The sequence below is a fragment of the Vigna umbellata genome, chromosome 1, assembly GCF_029865625.1.
Source record: "Vigna umbellata cultivar VRB3 chromosome 1, Vumbellata_1.0, whole genome shotgun sequence".
Classification (NCBI taxonomy): Eukaryota; Viridiplantae; Streptophyta; class Magnoliopsida; order Fabales; family Fabaceae; genus Vigna; species Vigna umbellata.
Genome location: NC_142165.1, coordinates 91,659,608 through 91,683,003, shown reverse-complemented (window position 1 = coordinate 91,683,003; position 23,396 = coordinate 91,659,608). Strand labels below are relative to the sequence as shown.

The 23,396-nt window shown below is 33.3% G+C and overlaps 1 protein-coding gene across 1 annotated transcript; it reads left to right on the top strand.

Moving 5' to 3' along the window:
• The first annotated feature begins 3,344 nt into the window (after positions 1 to 3,344).
• Positions 3,345 to 4,144, top strand: LOC148206801 (phytosulfokines-like). The gene is made up of 2 exons (XM_088114821.1): positions 3,345 to 3,601; positions 3,764 to 4,144. Exons 1-2 carry the CDS (start codon positions 3,488 to 3,490, stop codon positions 3,875 to 3,877), a joined length of 228 nt encoding a protein of 75 aa, XP_087970947.1. The 5' UTR covers positions 3,345 to 3,487; the 3' UTR covers positions 3,878 to 4,144.
• The last annotated feature ends 19,252 nt before the right edge of the window (positions 4,145 to 23,396 follow it).

The following is a 23,396-nucleotide window of genomic DNA, read 5'->3' as shown; positions in this document are numbered from 1 at the left end:
AGTCAAGAAGGATCTCTCATGTTTTCACTTAAATTCCTTTCTTTTCTTCTGTCCATAAATTCCTTTCGTTTTATTATAATAACCAAACCATCCCGGGTCAACATCACTCACCAAATTTAATTCATCATTGTTTCTTCTTATTCGAGTTCAAACATTTATATGCATATAGTTTAATTTTAAATCCCTATTTAAGTTTTTCCTCATTCTAGTGCTCCCCGTTTATCAACATTGTGTTCAGAAATTGTTGAAAAAATTTAACTAGTCCATGGAATGTAATGTTGTTATGATTCTCCTTCAGAATTTCATGTATGTGATAAAAAAAACCTCAATATTTTTTAACAAAACAAATATTTGATTATATATGATCTAACATCTAATGTTTCAATTACATTTGCTTACCAAGCAAATGTTATTTCATTTTTTCCCATAAATCTTATCTACTTTTGTTTTAAAATAATAATTACAATCTTAGTTACTGAAAAAAGTTATAAAATAATTTATGTTCTCATAACCTTAATTTTTTTTTTCTTTCTAATATATCTTCAAATCAATAATTTCACATTTCTAATTTGAAGTAACGTATTTATAAAAAATGATATTGTTTCAGGAAAGTTATTTTAAAAAATAAGACATTTATTGTTGTTTTTAGTAGGAGTATAATAATCTTAAAGTGTAATAATAGGAACAAAGTGTTAATGTTTGACAACTTGTCGGAATTTCCCTAGCTCCTTAAATTTTTTGCCGAAAGCAGTATCCATTCATAGAATCTAAAAGACCGTGCACTGTATGGATTTCAAATATTTTAATTAACTGAACTGTAACAACAAACAACTTTAAATTTACAAGAAATAACTTTTATCTAATTATTTTATAGAACAAAGAAAAGGTAAAAAATGAAGAGAAGAAGAACATAAAATATATAATCTGAGAAAACATTGATGTTATGAAATAAATAACCCATATTAGCATTAACAGCTAGCTGTGCTAATCTGACATTTAACACCCATATTCGTACTTTTTTCATAGCAATGGAATCCTTCAATTACACTTTTTTTCAGTTTCTCTTTTAATATATATCGTCTACCTCCTTTAACATAGATATTTTCCATATCTATAGGTCTAAAAATCTTGTTAGTAAAACACTCTAATTGATTTTATACCCAATCAAAAACTTTAATATTTACTACCCATAGTTTTTTAACATTATACGACATGGTGTTCTTTTTCCTTCATCACCCTCCCTAATAATTTTATCATCCCTATCCCAATCTTGTTTATCTCTTTGTTTCATGAGAAAAAGTTCTGAATAATCTATTGTTCCATTCTTTATTTTTGTCCTCAGGATATAAATGCGTATGTAATTGAATCGAAATCCCTATTTCTTTGGTGGTGTCAATGTGCAATTAATTAAGTTCTTTAACTTGTTAAGAGAAATCACTCACAATAAGAAATAGAACAAGGGGAGAATTAAACGAACAAACGGTATTACAATTTTATAAAAAAATAATCAGTAACTTAGTTTCATCTTAGAAAAGAAGATCATGCTAATGTTAGAACATACCATAAAAAATAAAGAGGAAACAACCGAGAATGAAACAAAAGACTATGAGTAACAAGTTTTGATCCTAATCATAATAATCCATAAACGTAATTCAAAAGGCTTAATGAAATGGATTCATATCCAACTGAAATTGAAAACTAAAAGTTTGTGAAGATAAATCTCAATAATGCAATATATTTTATAAGAAGTTGTGTGAGAATTGTTCCTGGTGCAGTGACTTTCGATGTTGATGCGAGCGTAGCTGGAAGTGACAATAGGTCGACGTCGTGCCCACAAAAGAGAATGCAAGTAAACTAGTAATGAAAGTTATTCAAGCCACACTGTGAAATGCAATTAATGCATCCCCAATATATGTAAAGTTTAGTATTTGTACTAGTTTAAATCGCAAAAAGAAAAGAAAAACTATTCCCAATTAGAACATCACCATTGTAATGATTTATAGAATATGATAAAGCTTAAATATTACATCACCAAAAGTTTTCTGTATAATATTAGGTGAGTGATAGCGTTAGTATGAATAGCATGGGAAAAATGTGTTGAAGTTTATCTTGGGAATTCTAGATTTTGTATAGCCAACTGTTGTGAAAAACGGAGCAAGATTCCAAACGGGTGATACACGCTTGTTGTGAGTCTGGATGTGAATTAATTGATGGCATCACTACAACTTTGAAAAGTCTTCATGCTCATATGCCTGATTAGCCGTAATCCGTGCATCAGATCATGAGATCTCACCACACTGAATGCATCATTCTATATATACACATTCTACATTCGGACAAATAAACACATTACTCTGTTTTCTTCTTCTAAACCTTTATAACCAAATACATCCCTCACAAATCATTTCCAAGTTGTTGAGCCAAACAATCATCAACATATTTTAACATTGCGAACTGCAAAAGTAAATTTTAAAGCTTAATTATAGGCTCAATATGAATTAAGACAGACGTATATATATGCAGTGACCACTCTGATCACAAAAACAACCAAATAAGTGAGAGCCGTATAATACACTTTTTTTTTTCAATTAATGTTGAACTTAAACTTTTATAGATTTGACTTTTAAGAGTCATGTGACTTTTTTAAAGAGAAAATATATTGCGAATTAACAGTTTTAATAAAACAAAAAACCTTAAAAATAGTAACCAAGTATGGACTAGTTAAAGTATTATTATTTTAATAGAGGTTTAATATTCGAAAAAATATTTATAGGCTTATAACATTAGATAAACCATACCAAGTGAGATTGTAAATACTTTTAGTTTAAATTGTTTATCATACACATTTAATAAAATATATTTAATTTAAAATATCCGCACATATTTAGTGGTCGCATGATGACTTTAGAAAATTATCTGTATTTTCATAAAATCCTAACCACTCAAATAAAATCTAATGATTTTTGTTTATAATGGACCACACTTCCCTTGACAAAAAAAATACTGGTGGAAAGAACAATAACGAAATAATTAATTTTGTCAAAAAACTCCACGTTAAAAGTCAGGATAAAAAATATAATAATTTATTTGAATTCTTTAATCAGTTTCCAAGCCCTGTAACAAATTTTCCAACCCCTATACAGAAGTTCCAATCCAAGGATTCTTTTTGGTCCTAGGTTGCTTTCTCGGTGCCTCTCCGTTTTTATCCACTGTTCAATATTCATGTGACTTACTGTTCATGGACAACTTTATTCAACAAAAAAGAAAAGCGTGTTTGAGGTTTTATTTATGTATCCCCCTGTTTCACAGTAGTTCCTCGATGCCCTTGGTCTTTGATTGTGAGCTACAATAAATAACTCACTTCCAAATTTCACACTTCTATTCGCATCCTTATCTCTATATATATTCCTTCTTTCACTCCCTCTACCATTCAAATCCCCTCTATTTCTTTTTCCATCTTAAAAACTTTTCATCCTTCTCTCCCAACATGACCAAGCTCACATCCTTCTTCTTCACCCTCTTACTGTTCTTCATGCTCTCCCATGCCATACGCCATGAACCAGCCTTTCACCAGGAATCTTTGACAGAACCGCACCAACAGGTTGGCTCAACTTTAATTATACTTAAACTAATTTTAGAGTTATAGATTCCTTATCTTTATCATTCATCTTTTCTAATTTAATAGTATCTACATACACACACTTTTATACTGATGGCGGTTAAATACTATATGATATTTATTAACTGATGTCATATTTTGCAGAGAGTTGAGGCGGTTGATGAGAGCTGTGATGGTTTTGGAGAGGATGAATGCTTGATGAAGAGAACACTCGCAGCTCACGTTGACTATATTTATACGCAAAAGCATAATCCTTGAAGAGAGAATATGAAATTACTCTAAGTAGTACTATGTTGCATCCATAATTTCACGTATGCAATGATAGGAATGAGAGTGTTTGATTGTTTTTATTTACAGTACATTAGAAGTTGGTAACTGGCTCATTTCTTTGGAATTGAGTATTGTGTGTGTTTTCTTCTATTTATATGTATATTAAACTGAAGTTTATGGAAATATCTGTCTTCTTGATAAAGTACATGTGGTCGGTAATCGTAAAGAAGAGTGTCTTCTTTCTTTTGACATTCATCTGACTGTCTGGAATTTTTCACATTTGCTTTATCTTATTAACGTAAGTTATATATAATATATCGATCATGGACTAAGGAATCACACATAAACCCACAACCCCATGTATATGTGTAGCAGATAATTCGAAAAGCAATCGTAAGTATTTCTTTAATCCTGGATTCGAAAAGATCAAATAGCCTCATGAAAAGCCGTAAAACATGAAGCTATTTTGTGGTATATATACCCATCTAATGTGTTTTATTTGGATGAATCATGAGTAAAATGTTGTATCTTTGACAAAGAAGGAAGAGATTGAATATGTCCCATGAAAGTGCTGTGGATTTAATGTTGCTTTGGCATATTAATTTGTGCGAGAAGTGACAAGTGAAGAAGCTAAAGACGTGGTAATGGCTAATTGCTTAGGTAACTGTAACCTCTGGATTTAATGCCTGTTATGGATCACTCTCTGGAGCACCCAGTATTAAATGTAATTCAACTACTTAGGTGACTTCTTCAGTTAGGGAGTTTGATCAGATTGGTTGATGGTTGAGGTTGAAGTTATAACTCTGAGTTCATTTAAATCACCCCCATCGGACATGTGAATGAAAAAGCATGGAAGAAATAAGAGGCTACAAAAAGATGCGTATAAACTCTATGCTGTTTGTATAGCTGTAAAATTCAAAAATCACGATTCTTAAACAATTACAGTTTTCTTTTTTACACAATAACTGTAGAGGTTAAAGGTCGCTTAATTTATCCAAACCTTTTTCATTACCCTACCAATCTATTTTATCAAAACAATGTAGTAGAAAAAACAATATCCATATTAACCATTTTTATTATTTTGACATTTTCGTCAATTTTTCATTTTTTTTTCTGTACCTTCCATAAGTTTTTTTTATTAATCTTTTCTTTTTCTTTGGCATGAATATCATTTCCAATTTGAACTTTTGTCCAAGATTTTCTTTTTCTTTGATATATTGCATTTTTTTTTTCATTCCTACGCATTCCTGTTGTTCCCACACTAGCCTGTGAAAGACGTTGTGTTGTTTTTGTTAGTTATGTTGTCTTTGTTAGATGTGTTATTCCTTTTACAAGGGTTTCTGTCAGTTTTTGTTTACATTTTCCATTATTCACCTTTGCTGATCAAAGATAAAGAGAATCGTGAGTGTTGTGCCTTTTTTCTTGATGAAAAAACAAGAAGAATTGTGAGTGCGCTTAGTAGAAAGGTTAATTTTTAGGTTTATGATTTTGTTTGTCATTCTATAGTTTACTTTTGTACTTTGTTGTTAGGCTGATTTATGCGTTTTTTTAAATTCCGATAATGTATTTTGATGTTTTACTTCATCATTTTATTTTACGGAATACTTGGTATTAATTTATTTATATTTTTTTGTGAAAAATAAGTATAACAATATGTTTATATTCTTTTGTCCACTATAATTGTTTTGCTATGGAAGTTTTGCTGATATAAGTTGATTTCGTATTCCAGTGTCTATCCAATTGAAATTTAATATTTATATATTATATTAGAAAGTCACTAAAGAAATTAGAGGAAATAAAATATAAAAAAATCTTATAAAAAAAGTTACAACATAATTATACTTAAAATGAACGATACAATTGGTAAATTGAAAAGGCAGGTGTTTAAGTTCACTTTAGTATTTGGTATGATAAATCAGTATTTATTATATTTATTGTACTATTCACGGGTCCTTCATACATTGAACAAACAAAAAATAATAATAAAGTAATAAATTCGTCCATTTAGATTTAAATAGATTAAAATGTCGAATTACTAAATATAATTAGAAGTAGAATTAAGGTCAATAAAATATTGATAAGATACAAATGATCGTATTAATGGGAATTTTAGATGGGATGATATTTTTGACAAAGCTATGAAAGCTTTAAAGGGCAATATTACATTGTTTTGATATGCATGATCACCTTAAATATTATGGCACATACATAAAATCTCAAAATTATCTTTGGTGAGAGAGAGAGAGAAAAAGATAAGTATCATATACAATATTATATATTAATAATTATTAGGTATTGATTTGACGTCTAAAAGAAATTGTCATCTATCATTGCTCTTTCTTTATATCTTTTGTTTTATATTGACTTCGAACAACATTGGTGAATAAAATCCACCCTCGAACAATTACTCTGAACTCAAAGTATGTTTCCTTTACACGTAGATTCAGATTTTCCTATTGATTCCCAAACATTTGTTTTGTTTGAATTAAAACAAAAAAGCATTTGCAATCACCTACATTCATATCAGTTGAAGTTATAATCTGTTATTAATTATTAAGTTACGTAACATTCTCGTATAAGAGATTTCAAGTTAGGAGTATCTACAAATACGATGAGCCCCACCGTATTAATAAGAAAGGAAATAAAATGTATTTATTTTATGGAAATAAATAATAATATATTATGTGAGTACGGTTCATCTTTGCTAGTCGTATCGTACCTTTCTCTCCATACTATACTACCACACACTACGTATAAATGTCAAACGCAATTATTGGTTGGCTATAATTAATGGTCATATACGATTCAAAAGTTATTATTACATGTGGCTCAATAATTCCATAACCATATATTGGTAGGAATCGAAACATACCCCATTTAATTTCAAATCACCCTTTCTATACCTTTCTTCACCTTTACGTTAACTAAAACCTTTATTCAAATTATTCAAATTTGTGCATATTTTAAAAAATTTCCTTCTCATTTTCAATTTTGTTAGAGTTTACACTTCAATGTGCGTTGATTTTTAGTGTTCCTTTTTGCTTAAAATTCTTAATAAACCCTTTTCGTTTTCTGTTTATTTTTTCTTACATCTTTTACTGATATAAAGTTAATTAAATACATCAATTTATATATTCACAAATTATGTATATTCAACTCGCTAGTGTAAATTAACAGGAATATTATATTTATATTCAGTTTTTGAAGTGGATGAAAAGGAGATCAAAATGAGAAAAATAAAGAGATAAGAAGTTTATTGATGGGATATACATTGGACTAAGAAATGGAAGAGATAAAAAAAATATTCACACACGAAAGATATAACCCCTCTATTTAATTAGTATTATTATACTTTGTTTATACATCTCTTAATTACAATATATATATATATATATATATATATATATATATATATATATATATATATATATATATATATATATATATATATATATATTAACCTACTACAGAAACATTAAAGTTAAGTATTTAAGTCAATTATTTTATTGAACTGATTTTTATAATATAATTAGTCAACTATTTTAAATAAAATAGATTATTCCTCTTACTTTCAAAATACTCATTTATTGAATTAAACTTAATTTTTTTTTTTATTATCATATATTCTTCCACTCTAGATATTCACATCTTAGGATTCAAGTTATTCTCACGTAATAAAGCAAAAAAAATTCCATTTCTAAGACACTCTCCTTTTTCATACCATTGTTTTATAATATAGAAATTTCTATCAAGTCTCATTAATGTCATTTTCTCTATGAGTCTAGTATTACTAGAGTCAAGATAATTTTATTAGTAGAGTCAAGATACATATCTTAAAAACCACCAAGTGTAGAATTTTCTCATTGGAAATAGCTACATTTATATTAATTACATATACATATCAAATATCACTCTTGCTTAGTGAGTGATTGCTTGTCTAACAAGTGCATTATTTGGAGAGTATCGTCTACTCTACTTAAAAACTTATGGATATATCAATTTGGTATTAATGGCTTCATCTCGTATTTTTTTCTTTTTTAGAAATTATAAAAAAGTATAACCTACTTCTAAAATAGGTTACTTGTAGAAATTCTTGTAGTTATATCAGTTGATCCCTTTTGATCTACTTGAATGTTAACCTTAAATAAAATAAATTGACTTAACTTATATATTTCAAGATTTATACTCACACAAGTCAAACATTTCATAAATCAAAATTTAATAACAACTCTCAAGCATACATAGTTGTTTAATCAACCAAACATTAACTAAACATCTAGCGTTATCACATCTCATCACAAATTTCATCCACATCACAATAACAATCAATGGATAATGAGAAGAAAAAATAGCTAACTTTCCTTACCTAAATTGAATCATCTACTCGACTTTTCTCCATAAACTCAACTCTCACAAGATGTCCTATTCACAAAAACAGAGATACTCAAATCAATAATTTATAATGATAACCAATAGACAAATATTCATCTTAAACCCTCCTAAGTCATGTAACTACAAAATAAACCAAATACATGTAAAAACTCAAAATAACTTAAGAATAGAACAAAAGATGAACTTATTTTGGTTGCAATTTTTTTTTGGTAGAAATATATTGTGTTTTACATTAAAATTCCTATGAAAGGGTCAAATATTTAAAGAAATGACCAATGAGATCATAAATCTAAAAGAAACGTTGAGAAAATTAAAAAAAAATAATTTTATAAACAACTTTTATAAAATAAAACTCGATTAATTGAGTTTTTTTTTTGTTATAATTTGTCTTTTTAATGATAAAATTATTAAAAGTCTATTTTTACTCTTTAGTTATTTTGTAGAATAAAAAGAAGATATATTTACTATAAATAACTTTAGAATTATTTTTAATAATTTTAAATTTAAAACCAAATTAATTATTTAAATGAGATGTGAATAAGAGAAAGATGTATATAACATTTAAAGATATGTGGTTTTATTTGTAGACATTGATTTTTATAGATTATCACGGTATTAATAGTAATTTTAAAAGTGGCTTTTATATGTGTCATTATAAAAAATAAGAAATTTAGTAATATACAAAAACTTTGAAATTGTTCCAATTAAAGTCTCATATTCATTTATCTGTTCCTTTCTAGAAATATTTATAGGGAAGTCTCTCCAAAATTACTCTTATTTTAATATTTTAAGTTACTCTGAAATTATTTGTTTATTGACTCAGTGTATTTTTACACTATGATAGTATATATTTTAAACTCTATTTTTTTTACTTCTTTTATATATTTCCATTTAATCCTTCATTTAACTCTCATTCTCAAGAGTTATATATTTTATTAAATGAAAACATACGGACAAACTATAAGAAAAATTTAACCATATTTATCTTTATTTTGCATTCCTTGAAGTTGTTTTTATTCGCAATAATTATATTATATTTTTATATGAAAATATCTATTAAATATTAAATTAATATATTTAAAAGTCAATTCATTAAAAGATTAATGAAATAATAAAACCATAGAAGAATAAAACAAATCACGTCCATTGTTCGTATTTTAAACAAGTTAACATTAAGCTCGCATTTACTCATTCAAATAACAATATTATATTTAAACGAGTTTTTCAACAATCAAATCTAAACTTGAAGCAATTATGTCAAAATTAATTAACATTTTCAACTATTAGGTTGAACTTCTGATAAAAAAGCTACTAGCTTGAACTTTGAAAATTGAATTTAGCTTCTCTGATACTCTCTTGTCCTGGTTGTCAACTTGGTTTGAGTCAAGTTCGATATGATGATTCAAGAATACAAATCTGATCTTCAATGGCCCTTTCTTCTGTCTTTAGAAACTAATGCTCATCAAAATCAAAGGCAATCATTGACTAAGGATTGCATTTTAAGGATATGGACAGATTTGATATCTACATGCTTCATATTTTCATTCTTGTCTGAGATGTCGTGTCCTGAAATTAAGGAACCAGAATTCTAATTATATCCATGTTGATTTTAATTCCAAAACTTTTGCACCTAAAGCAGCATTTACGACAAAGGAATTTAAACAAAAAATAAAAGTGTAAAATGTAGCATTTATTGGATCAACTCATTCTATTATATGGGCTTTGGCCCAAATTTTATTTGAGCTTCTACTCTCCAATGACCGGGTGTTTCACCCTACACCTCCAATCTTCTAAAATATCTCTAATTAATGAGGTAATTGTTTGTTAACTTTATGTTTGTTCAAAAATTGTATATTAAGCATTGACTACACTCCATTTCACCCTATCATGTGAAGAGAGATTGTTGGTTGGACTGTTGTTACTTGATTGCATTGTTGGTTGGGATGCGTACTTCCTGGTGGTGTGCTGGTTGCATTGGTCGTTGGAGATTGTTGGGAGGTTAATAATTTATTTTTGTTGTAATCTGTTTTAGTTGTATGAGAAACACATCAACAATTAATAGAATAGAAATAAACTTCACATGTCCATATTTGAATGTTAGTTATGCTTTATTATATAAAAGTTTAATTATATTAGTTATTTAATTATTTTATTTGTTTATAGTTATTTTTAAATGGGTTAAATATGTTTTAGTCCCTAAAACTATTGGTCGTTTCTGGTTTTCGTCCCTCTTTCAAAATAAGGTACAATTTAGTTCTCATTCTTTTCGAAACTTTGGTTTTAGTCCTCGAAAACTAACACCGTTAAAAATGTGCTGATGTGTCTAACGTTTCTGTCCACGTGTAATTGCTTTTTTGCTGACGTGTGTTAAGTCATATGGGGATGGAACTGATTCCTCTTTAATCTGGAATGAAATTGGTACTCAAAATCAGTTACAATTCGTGTTAGTGTTGTTGTTCTTTCTTTGGGTTTGGTTCGTGGTTCATCTGCGCGTGCATTTTCGTGGTTCATGTGTTCGTTCTTTGCGTTTGGTTCGTGAAAGAAAGGGATTTCTTTGTGGTTCGTTGAGGTGGTTCGTTGAAGAAGAAAGGCGATTCTGTGTGGTTCGTTGAGCAAGGTAATATTTTAGTTTAAGTTTAACTTGTTTTCTCTATGATTCGTTGAACAAGAAAAGTAATTGTGTGTGTAATGGGCATTCCGCTGTGCATTGTCAGTCTAATGTGGGAAGTTTTCATTTTACCTTATAGGAAAAATGATTTTTGACGTGTGTTTGTATCATATGGGGAAGTTCATGAATAACAAGGGTCTAGAATATGTGGGAGGAGAGATACATGTTATTAGGGGAATCGATCTCGACATGTGGTCATACTTTGAAGCGGTGGGATTTGTTAGAGAATTCAAGTACTGTGGAGAGTTCAAACTTTGGTGGAAGGGTTCGAAACAAAAGGCAATGAACAACCTCAGACCACTGACAGATGACAGAGAAGCCATTTTGTTGGCTAACTATGCAGAGGCAAATAAGGAGGAAGTTGAAATCTATGTTCAACATGGCCAACCAAGTCAGGCAGAGAAAATTACTTTTCTTACATTTGGTCAGGAGGCAGAGGAAGTAAGAGTACAGGAGATGGAGGAAGAGGTTGTTATGGATGAAGAAGATATTGGTGGGGTGGAGGGAAATGTTGAAGTACAAGACTTGGTAGTAGATGACGAAGAGGAAGAGGGGAATGTTGAGGAGAAATGGTGGAAGAGCAAGAGGAAGAGGGGAATGTTGAGGGAGAGGAGGTGGAAGAGCAAGAGGAAGAGGGGAATGTTGAGAGACAAATGGTGGAAGAGCAAGAGGAGAGAATGACAAATGGTGATGATGGGTTTGGGATGGACAATGTGACGATGGAGGAAGAGAGAAGAAATATTAATCCAGTTTTGGATAAGTGGAAGAGAATGAAAAAGAAAAATAAAAGTGTTAGGAGCAGATTTGGAGATAGTGAGGGGGCATTTGTCATTAAGGAAGAGGTTGGACAACATGAGATAAATGAAGTTTATGATACAGAAGAGTTGTCCTCAAATGTAGATAATGATGAGGATGTGAAGGAGAATAAAAGGCACTTTCCAAAGTATAAAGCAGAAGATATGACTAGGGGATTCAATTTTAGATTGGGAATGGAGTTTAAGTGTTTGAAGGATTTTAAGAGTGCCTTACAGGAGCATAGCGTTTTGAATGGATATGGACACAATGTAAAAAGACCAATATTGCTATAAGATGTAGCACTTGCAATGCATATGGACACAATGTAAGGACATGTAAAAAGAACCAGAAAAGCAAGGTAAATCTTCTTGGTAATGTTATTTACAAGTTCATTTATTTACAATTATTTGTTATCTAACTATCTTACTCCTTTCATAGGACAAAAAGGGGGCGTCTACATCAACACCTGGATCTGCATCAAGAAGGACTGCATCTGCTGGAAGGGGGGCATCTGCATCAATTGCAAGGGGGGCTGCATCAATTGTTGGGAGGGAGGCATCTGCATCTGCATCACAAGCTGGAAGGAGATCAGCCAGAGATGCAGGGGCTGGGGCTACACCAACATCACAAGCTGGAGGATCTGCAACTATGCGTGAAGGGGGAAGAAGAGCATCCTCAAGAGTGGCTGGACAAATTGTAGGGTCTCAAGCAAGTTGTAATTGAAGGATGTAATTTCAGACAAATTGTAGTGGTTGTAGGCTCTCAAGCAAGTTGTAATTAAAGTAGTGGCTGTATTGGACAACTTTTTTGTGTTGTACTGACTGTAACCATTTAAAGTATGCTGGGACCACTATTTGTACGACTTCTTTATTAATCAATATGGACCACTTTGCTTTGCTTTTACTTATGTTGTAACTGTTTAAGCTGTTGTCTGCTAAAGTGTGCTTCATTATGTTCCTTTTAGTGTCTTTATACATTTTAAACTGGTTTTTCATACTGCTAAACTGGTTTAAAAATTTGAGGTTTCTGGTTTTTCATACAATTTGGTGGCAGTTTCTAGTATTAGTCCCTCTGCTGGCTGCTAGAACAAGCTACAATTTGGTGGCAGTTTCTGGTTTTAGTCCCTCTGTTGGCTGTTGGAACAAGCTACAATTTGGTGGCAGTTTCTGGTTTTAGTCCCTCTGCTGGCTGCTGGAACAAGCTACAATTTGGTGGCAGTTTCTGGTTTTAGTCCCTCTGCTGGCTGTTGGAACAAGCTACAATTTGGTGGCAGTTTCTGATTTCTGCAAATTTGTCATTCCAAACCACCACTTTTGGTGCTAAAGAGCAACTCATACAATGATATTTTCATCTGGAAGCTTTTAGCCTCTGCTGGCAGTTAGTACATGTCAAATTTGCGTAAAACAAAGTTGCTCAAATCATCACATTAACATTCCAAACTCGTTTATGCAAAATTGACATTTAAACCCCCAAATTTTGAACACTTTTTCTGATAAGTTGCAGAATTGGGTGATTTTGTGGTTCTATTCTGTCACACTTTTTTTGAACATTAGCTTGGATTCTGTCACACTATTTTTTGAACATCTTAAATTGGTAGTCAAAGCTTGCTTTACAAACAAGAACACAGTCTGCATTGTAAAATTGGTAGTCAAAGCTGCTAATATTTCCAAAGTATATAACACAAATGCACATAACACAACCATCAGGGCACAATTGAACTAAACTTCCACATTTTATTCAATTTAAAACTTGCTTGTACATCCACAACACAACCTATCTAATTAAAATTTACCTTCAACACAAACAGAATACAAAATATAGCTGTTAATGCCCATGACAATACAAAAAACACCAACATCATTTTTAAATTTTTTCTCTCTTCCTCTAATTTCTTCTTCAACTTGTCCTTCTTCTTCCTTAGATCCAACACAACATTTTCAATACACACTTCAACATCTTCACTCTTCCTTTGTAAGCTTCCTTCCATTACAAAATCTCCTTCATCAACCCATTCAAAGAAGTTACAGCTTGAATTACTCTGCAAATGAAAATTACAAATCACCAATACAATCTTCAACACAATAAATAAAGCTTTTATTCTCACTTACTGCCCAATTTCTACATCTATAAAATAGTCTCCCTTTGTTCTTCAATGTAGTTGCCTTCAACAACAACAATCTTTCCCCACAACCACAGTTTTTTGAAGCTAAGTGAGAGGATCCACATGTTTGGGACATTCCAGAACCTATGCTCCTTGGTGTGCAACCTCCTCTATCACCTTTCATTTCCCTTCAAAAGTGATTAACAAAGAAACTCAAGTTCGAAACCAAAACCCTTGAACAAAACCCTATATCCCCAAATCCATCCATCATTTTAAACCAAAACAAAGACGAATATGAACTTACGTGGCCAACTCCACCAATGCCGAAGAAGGTGATATCCAAGCTTGAACCTTCTTTCCACTTCGTCTTTGCTCAAATCCTTCAGACAACACTTTGCAATGAAACTAATAAACCAAACTTTACCAATGTTGGATTAACTTTGCATTTTAACTGTAAGAACACGTGGACAGAGACATTAGAACACGTGGACAGAGACGTTAGAAACATCAGCACATTTTTAACGGTGTTAGTTTTCGAGGACTAAAACCAAAGTTTCGAAAAGAATGAGGACCAAATTGTACCTTATTTTGAAAGAGGGACGAAAACCAGAAACGGCCAATAGTTTAGGGACTAAAAACATATTTAACCCTTAAATTTATAATTTATTTTTAAATTATATAATTGAAAATATATTGTGAATTATGTAATTGGTAATATATTTTTAAATTTGTAAAACAATGTGTCGAATTCTAAAAAAAGGTTTAATAGTAAATATTTTAATTTGTTTAACACCAAATACCAAGAGTTTATTGAGATGAAGGAAAAAAATAATTTATTTTATTAAAAAATTAAATATATTTTTAGTTTTTTAAAATTAATATAAAAAATTAGAAATTTAATGTAAAATTAGAATTTGTTTAAAATTTTGATATAATTTTTAATTCAATTATATTACTTTTTTTAACTAATGTATTAAACGTATTTTATAATGTATTAAAGGTATTTTATATTAATATTTGACATGTTTATATTATTTACCACATTTTTATTTTAATATCAAAAAATTAACATAGTAAAGAAAGGTATTTTGACCAAAAAAGTTTTATAACCCGATTACTCTTCTTTTCTTTATTTTACTATTTCCTTTTTCTTCTTATTGTGCATTATCTTCTTATCGCGCATTATCGGAGTTTAATAATTTTTTCTTTTTAATCATTGATCTCTAATTAAGTGTTTTTTTTTCTCTTAGAAATTTTCTATAGGTTGCACAATTTAAAATATTTTTTATTTTTTATTTTTTATTATAGAATATGCAATTTATAACATAAATTTATATTCTAGATTTTGTATTCTAGAACTTATATTTAAAATATAAATTTATAGATTAATAAATACTTAAAATTGTAAATCTATTGTCCAAACTTTCTAAATAAATATATTCTTATTGTAAATTATGGATTATAAATTTATATTGTAGATTATATGATTAAAATATATATTTTTATTCTAAATTTTAGAACTATTATTTATGGAGGGACAACACATAATTTCACAATGGAAAGACAATTGTGAGAAATTGGTGAGGTATTGGTGAGGTATTGGTGAGGTATTGGTGAGGTATTGATGAGGTATTGGTATTGGTGAGGTATTGGTATTGGTGAGGTATCAATATTGGTGAGGTATTGGTATTGGTGAGATATTGGTATCGGTGACGTATTGGTATCGGTGACGTATTGGTATCGATGACGTATTGGTATCGGTGACGTATTGGTATCGGTGACGTATTGGTATCGGTGACGTATCGGTATCGGTGAGGTATCGGTATCGGTGAGGTATCAGTATCGGTGAGGTATCGGTATCGGTGAAGTATCAGTATCGGTGAGGTATCGGTATTGATGAGGTATCAGTATCGTATCGGTGAGGTATCCGTATCGTATCGGTGAGGTATCAGTGAGAGATTTCTGTGAGAGATTTCGGTGAGAGATTTCGGTGAGAGATTTCGCTGAGAGATTTCGGTGAGAGATTTCGGTGAGAGATTTCGGTGAGAGATTTCGGTGAGATATTTCGGTGAGATCTCGGTGAGATATCGGTGAGATCTCGGTGAGATATCGGTGAGATCTCGGTGAGATATCGGTGAGATCTCGGTGAGATATCGGTGAGATCTCGGTGAGATATCGGTGAGATCTCGGTGAGATCTCGGTGAGATATCGGTGAGATCTCGGTGAGATATCGGTGAGATATCGGTGAGATATCGGTGAGATCTCGGTGAGATATCGGTGAGATATCGGTGAGATCTCGGTGAGATATCGGTGAGATATCGGTGAGATCTCGGTGAGATATCGGTGAGAAATTGGTGAGAAATTGGTGAGATATTGGTGAGAAATTGGTGAGTTATTGGTGAGACATTGGGGAGAAATTGGTGAGAAATTGGGGAGAAATTGGGGAGATGGTGAGATACTGATATTGGTGAGAAATTGGTGAGGTAATGGTGAGAAATTTGTGACGTAATGGTGAGGTAATGATGAGATATTGGTGACGTATTGGTGAGATATTTTTGAGATATTGGTGAGATATTTTTGAGATATTGGTGAGATATTGGTGAGGTATGGGTGAGGTAATGGTGAGGTAATGGTGAGGTATCGGTGAGATATCGGTGAGATATCGGTGAGGTATCGGTGAGTTATCGGTGAGGTATCAGTGAGCTATCAGTGAGATATTGGTGAGGTATCGGTGAGGTATCTGTGAGATACCGGTGAGATATCGGTGAGGTATCACTAAGGTATCGGTGAGATATCGGTGAGATATCGGTGAGATATCGGTTAGATATCGATGAGATATCGGTGAGAAAAGGTGAGATATGGATCTTGGTGAGATATTGATCTTGGTGAGATATTAATATTGGTGAGATATTGAAATTGGTGAGATATTGGTTAGATATTCGTGAGATATTGGTGGATATTGGTGAGATATTGATATTGATGAGATATTGGTGAGATATTGGTGGATATTGTTGAGAAATTGGTGAGAAATTTGTGAGATATAGATGAGATATTGGTGAGATATTGGTGAGATATTTGTGAGATATTGGTGAGATATTGGTGAGATATTGATGATATATTTGTGAGAAATTGGTGATATTGGTGAGATATTGGTGAGATATTGGTGAGATATTTGTGAGATGTTGGTGAGAAATTGGTGAGAAATTGGTGAGATATTGGTGAGAAATTGGTGATATATTGGTGAGATATTCGTGAGATATTAGTGAGATATTGGAGAGATATTTGTGAGTGAGATATTGGTAAGTGAGAAATTGGTGTGAAATTGGTGAGATATTGGTGAGATATTGGTGAGAAGTTGGTGAGAATTTACCGAGAAATTAGTGAGAAATTAAAGAGAAATTTGTGAGAAATTGGTGAGAAATTGTGAGAAATTGGTGAAAAATTGGTGAGAAATTGGTGAGATATTGGTGAGTAATAGTGAGGTAATGGTGAGGTAATGGTGAGATAATGGTGAGATAATGGTGAGGTAATTGTGAGGTAATGGTGAGATAATAGTGAGATAATGGTGAGATATCGGTGAGATATCGGTGAGATACCGGTGAGATACCGGTGAGATATCGGTGAGATATGGGTGAGATATCGATCTTGGTGAGAAATTGGTGAGATCTTGGTGAGAAATTGGTGAGAAATTGGTGAGAAATTGGTGAGAAATTTGTGAGAAATTGGTTAGAAATTTGTGAGATATTGGTGAGATATCGGTGAGATATTGGTGAGATATGGGTGAGAAATTTGTGAGATATTGGTGAGAAATTGGTGAGAAATTGGAGAGATATTGATATTGGTGAGAAATCGGTGAGATATCGGTGAGATCTCGATGAGATGTCGGTGAGATATCGGTGAGATATCGGTGAGATATGGGTGAGATATCGGTGAGATATCGGTGAGATATGGGTGAGATATCGGTGAGATATCGGTGAGATATGGGTGAGATATGGGTGAGATATGGGTGAGATATCGATCTTGGTGAGAAATTGGTGAGATATTGGTGAGATATTAGTGAGGTATGGGTGAGGTAATGGTGAGGTAATGGTGAGGTAACGGTGAGGTAAGGTTGAGGTAATGGTGAGGTATCGGTGAGATATCGGTTAGGTATCGGTGAGGTATCGGTGAGGTATCGATGAGTTGTCGGTGAGGTAATAGTGAGATATCGATGAGGTATCGGTGAGGTATCGGTGAGGTATCTGTGAGATATCGGTGAGGTATCGGTGAGGTATTGGTGAGATATCGGTGAGGTATCGGTGAGTTATCGGTGAGGTATCGGTGAGGTATCGATGAGATATCGGTGAGATATCGGTGAGATGTGGGTGAGATATCGATGAGAAATGAGTGAGATATCGGTGAGGTATCGGTGAGGTATCGATGAGATATCGGTGAGATATCGGTGAGATGTGGGTGAGATATCGATGAGAAATGAGTGAGATATGGATCTTGGTGAGATATTGATCTTGGTGAGATATTGATATTGGTGAGATATTTGTGGATATTGGTGAGAGATTGATATTGATGAGGTATTGGTGATATTTTGGTGGATTTTGGTGAGAAATTGGTGTGAAATTGGTGAGATATTGGTGATAAGTTCGTGAGAAATTAGTGAGAAATTGGTGAGAAATTGGTGAAAAATTAGTGAGAAATTGGTGAGATATTGGTGAGGTAATGGTGAGGTAATGGTGAGATAATGGTGAGATAATGGTGAGGTAATTGTGAGGTAATAATGGTGAGATAATAGTGAGATAATAGTGAGATATCTGTGAGATATCGGTGAGATACCGGTGAGATATCGGTGAGATATGGGTGAGATATGGGTGAGATATCGATCTTGGTGAGAAATTGGTGAAATCTTGGTGAGATCTTGGTGAGAAATTGGTGAGAAGTTGGTGAGATCTTGGTGAGAAATTGGTGAGAAATTTGAGAAATTGGTGAGAAATTTGTGAGATATTGGTGAGATATTGGTGAGATATTTGTGAGAAATTTGTGAGATATTGGTGAGAAATTGGTGAGAAATTGGAGAGATATTGATATTTGTGAGAAATCGGTGAGAAATTGGTGAGATATCGGTGAGAAATCGGTGAGATATCGGTGAGATCTCGGTGAGATCTCGGTGAGATCTCGGTGAGATCTCGGTGAGATATTGGTGTGAAATTGGTGAGAAATTGGTGAGATACTGATATTGGTGAGAAATTGGTGAGATATTGGGGAGAAATTGGTGAGAAATTGGGGAGAAATTGGGGAGAAATTGGTGAGATACTGATATTGGTGAAATATTGGTGAGATATTGGTGATAAATGGGTGAGATATTGGTGAGAAATTGGTAAGATAATGGTGAGGTAATGGTGAGGTAATGGTGAGGTGTGAAATTGGTGAGGTAATGGTGAGAAATTGTGAGGTAATGGTGAGGTAATGATGAGATATTGGTGAGGTATTGGTGAGATATTGTTGAGATATTACTGAGATATTGGTCAGATATTGGTGAGATATTGGTGAGATATTGGTGAGGTATGGGTGAGGTAATGGTGAGGTAATTGTGAGGTAATGGTGAGATAATGGTGAGGTATCGGTGATATATCGGTGAGGTATCGGTGAGGTATCGGTGAGGTATCGGTGAGGTATCAGTGAGATATCGGTGAGATATCGGTGAGGTATCGGTGAGATATCGGTGAGAAATGGGTGAGATATGGATCTTGGAGGGATACTGATCTTGGTGAGATATTGATATTGGTGAGATATTGATATTGGTGAGATATTGGTGAGATCTTGGTGAGATATTGGTTGATATTGGTGAGATATAGATATTAATGAGATATTGGTGAGATATTGGTGGATATTGGTGAGAAATTGGTTAGAAATTTGTAAGATATTGATAAGATATTGGTGAGATATTGGTGAGATATTTGTGAGATATTGGTGAGATATTGGTGAGATATTGGTGAGATATTGATGATATATTGGTGAGAAATTGGTGAGATATTGTGGTGATTTGTTGGTGAGAAATTGGTGAGATATTAGTGAGATACTCGTGAGATATTAGTGATATATTGGTGAGATATTGGTGTTTGTTTTCTTGAGTGCATTGAGTGACATTGATTTACCTTAAACACTTGAGAGAAACACTGATTGTGTGCATCTGTGAGGCTCTGTTGCTTTTGATTCATCTCTTGAATTGATTGACTGTTTTCCTCGTACTGAACTATTTGGATGATTATTTGAGTATCTGCTTTCATTGACTCTGTGTGGGATTCTGCATATACCATTTACTGTCCAGATTTTTTGAGAATTTTGCAACTGTGTTCCTGTTTTGGAGTCTTTGTTGTGTGTCTGTCGAGTCTGTGTCACCTCCCTGATGTTTGAGTAGTTCCCTGGTTTTCGTCTTGGTTTTGCCCAGGAGGGCAAAAGACTAAGCGTGGTCTATTTTGATGAGTCGTTATTTCTTGAATTATATTTAGTTTATTGCACTTAAATAAACTAGGGAATTGTGTTTAATTGTCTGATTATTTCCCCGCTTTCCGAATTCTGCTTAATTTGGTCGAAATTCGTAATGTGCTAATTTGGGTTTTCTGAGCTGATTAAGTGCATTTCTGGTTGCAGGGAAGTTGTGGAAACATCATCTGGAGCATTGGGATATGGCGTGACACCGCAAAGGCTCAACATTTAGTCATTTAGATTCTAATTAAAGTGTAATTTCATTTTCTAGAAGCCCTTAATTAGAATTAGGTGTTTTGGACCCTTTTAGGGGCAATTTTGTAAAAAGACCCATTTGTACGACATGTGCCTTTTTGTTAGGGTTTTATTGTGTGGACCCCACCCTTATTAAAAGGATAGCACACGGCCTAGGTTAGCCGCACGGCCTAGGTTAGCCGCCACTTGCCACTCACTCTCTCGGTCTTTAGTTTTTTTAGAGGCTTTTGTTTTTGAACTTTTCTTTGGTGGAACGCTGTATTGAATGGAGAATGGGCAACATACAGTGATTTCATTTGGTTTTGTGCGCGGAAATTAATCTTTGAGGTGCAGCAAGTTCAATTGATTATTTATTTTTTCTAGCTATGGTTACGTCCAACGTTGTGTGGGGGTGATTCATTTTTCTTCCATTTGCTTTGGAATGCTGCATTTACTTTTTTCTATTGAAAAAAAGTGTTGATTCATTGTTGAAAAGTGACGCTACAGCGAGGGATTCAAAGAAGGGCAGTGGTGTTATGTTTTGGAAGCAGCAAAACGTTGGTGTGTGAGGTGCTTGTCACAGCTGGAGCACACAAGTGTCACAACCTCAAAGCAGCGTGAATGTGTGTGTGCGGTGACGTGCTGGAACACTTGAACCAAGGAGGCGCAAATTTAGGTTTGCTTTTGAGAGGCACGGACGATGAGTTGGAATGGTAGCAGTAGGTGTCATTGCATGGGTGGAGAGAAAGCACACGGTGCAGTAGGCGCTGATTCACTTTTCGTTTTAGTAGCACACACGGTGCATTCATTTTCTTATAAGGAAGCACACGGACGACCAGGGGCTTATGTCCAGCGTTGAGAATAAAAGCACACACGTTATTCATCTTCATTTTCCTTGCTTTGGAGAAAGCAGCGCTTATTTTATAACGCTGGAATAGGAGGCAGAAGCGGAAGTGTGGCGCTGATTCATGGCAGCAGAGGCACATGCGTGATTTATCTTTGGAGGGAGCTCATTCATTTTCTTTAATGGAAGCACACAACTCAGAGGAGGAGAGCAGCAACCATCGAAGGAAGAGCTTTTAATTTTGGCTTAAGGGTTGTTGCGTTTCGCTTTTTGGGAAGTTAATTAATGCATGGTGATTGAAGAAGTGTCTCGGCCTGGATGAGAGAAGGCTCCAACCGCCACCTAGGAAAAAGGAAATAAAACACACGGACAGTGAAGCAGCAGCAGCACGTTAGAGGATAGGTGTCACGGCTGGAATGGAGAGGCACGGATTCCATGGTTATAGAGTGGTCATGTGAAGTGTAGCATTTGAAGACCACCTTGAATCTTTATTTAGTGCTTGGAGAATGAATGGGTGCATGGATTTTACGGTTGCTGGAAGTGCTGGAAGGAAGTAGTCTTGCTTTTATTTAATTCTTTCTTTCTTTAGAGAATGGTTATAGTGTCACAGCCAAAGAGAACCAGAGGAAGCATTTCACTTATTTTAATTTTCTTTGAATGGAACACATGGAAGCTCAACATGTCACGGCTATAGAGGACTTTTAGAAGCATTTGCAATTTCAATTTCTCTTGAGAGCTGCTCACGGTCACGGGTTGCATCCCCATCTTTTCTTTCTTTTATATTCATTACATTTTTATGTTTAGCTTACAACATTGTGCATTTAATGTTTTAGCTTGTCATATTTCTATAGTTTGAATTGTGTTTGGATATTTATGTGTGGCATTGTTCACTTTAATGTTTTCATGCACTTTAATGCTTTTAACTATGTTCGATTGTGTTTAATTGTCATTTTAATTTAGTTCAATTGCATTCACAAAATCTTCACAACCCCTCCCCCACCACGTGTTTGACCTAAGACTCGAGCCACATTTGGTCCTTGAGAGACGACCTAGGAGTCGCTTCCTAGTAATATACTGCATTAATTTTGCAAACAACTTTTGTGTGAGGTGCGACCCTCTCATCAATGAGATATTGGTGAGATATTGGTGGATATTGGTGAGAAATTGGTGAGAAATTGGTGAGATATTGATAAGATATTGTTGAGATATTGGTGAGATATTTGTGAGATATTGGTGAGATATTGGTGAGATATTGATGATATATTGGTGAGAAATTGGTGATATATTTTTGAGATATTGGTGAGATATTGGTGAGATATTGGTGAGACATTGGTGAGATATTTGTGAGATGTTGGTGAGAAATTGGTGAGATATTGCTTAGACATTGGTGAGATATTCGTGAGATATTGGTGAGATATTCGTGAGATATTGGTAAGATATTTGTGAGATATTGCTGAGTGAGATATTGGTGAGTGAGAAATTGGTGTGAAGTTGGTGAGATATTGGTGAGAAGTTGGTGAGAAATTATAGAGAAATTTGTGAAAATTGTGAGATATTGGTGAGGTAATGGTGAGGTAATGGTGAGATAACGGTGAGATAATGGTGAGGTAATTGTGAGGTAATGATGAGATAATAGTGAGATAATGGTGAGATATCTGTGAGATATCGGTGAGATACCAGTGAGATATCGGTGAAATATGGGTGAGATATGGGTGAGATATCAATCTTGGTGAGAAATTGGTGAGATCTTGGTGAGAAATTGGTGAGATATTGGTAAGGTAATGGTGAGGTAATGGTGAGATAATGGTGAGGTAATTGTGAGGTAATGGTGAGATAATAGTGAGATAATAGTGAGATATCTGTGAGATATCGGTGAGATATCGGTGAGATATCGGTGAGATATCGGTGAGATATAGGTGAAATATGGGTGAGAAATGTGTGAGAGATATGGGTGAGATATGGGTGAGATATCGATCTTGGTGAGAAATTGGTGAGA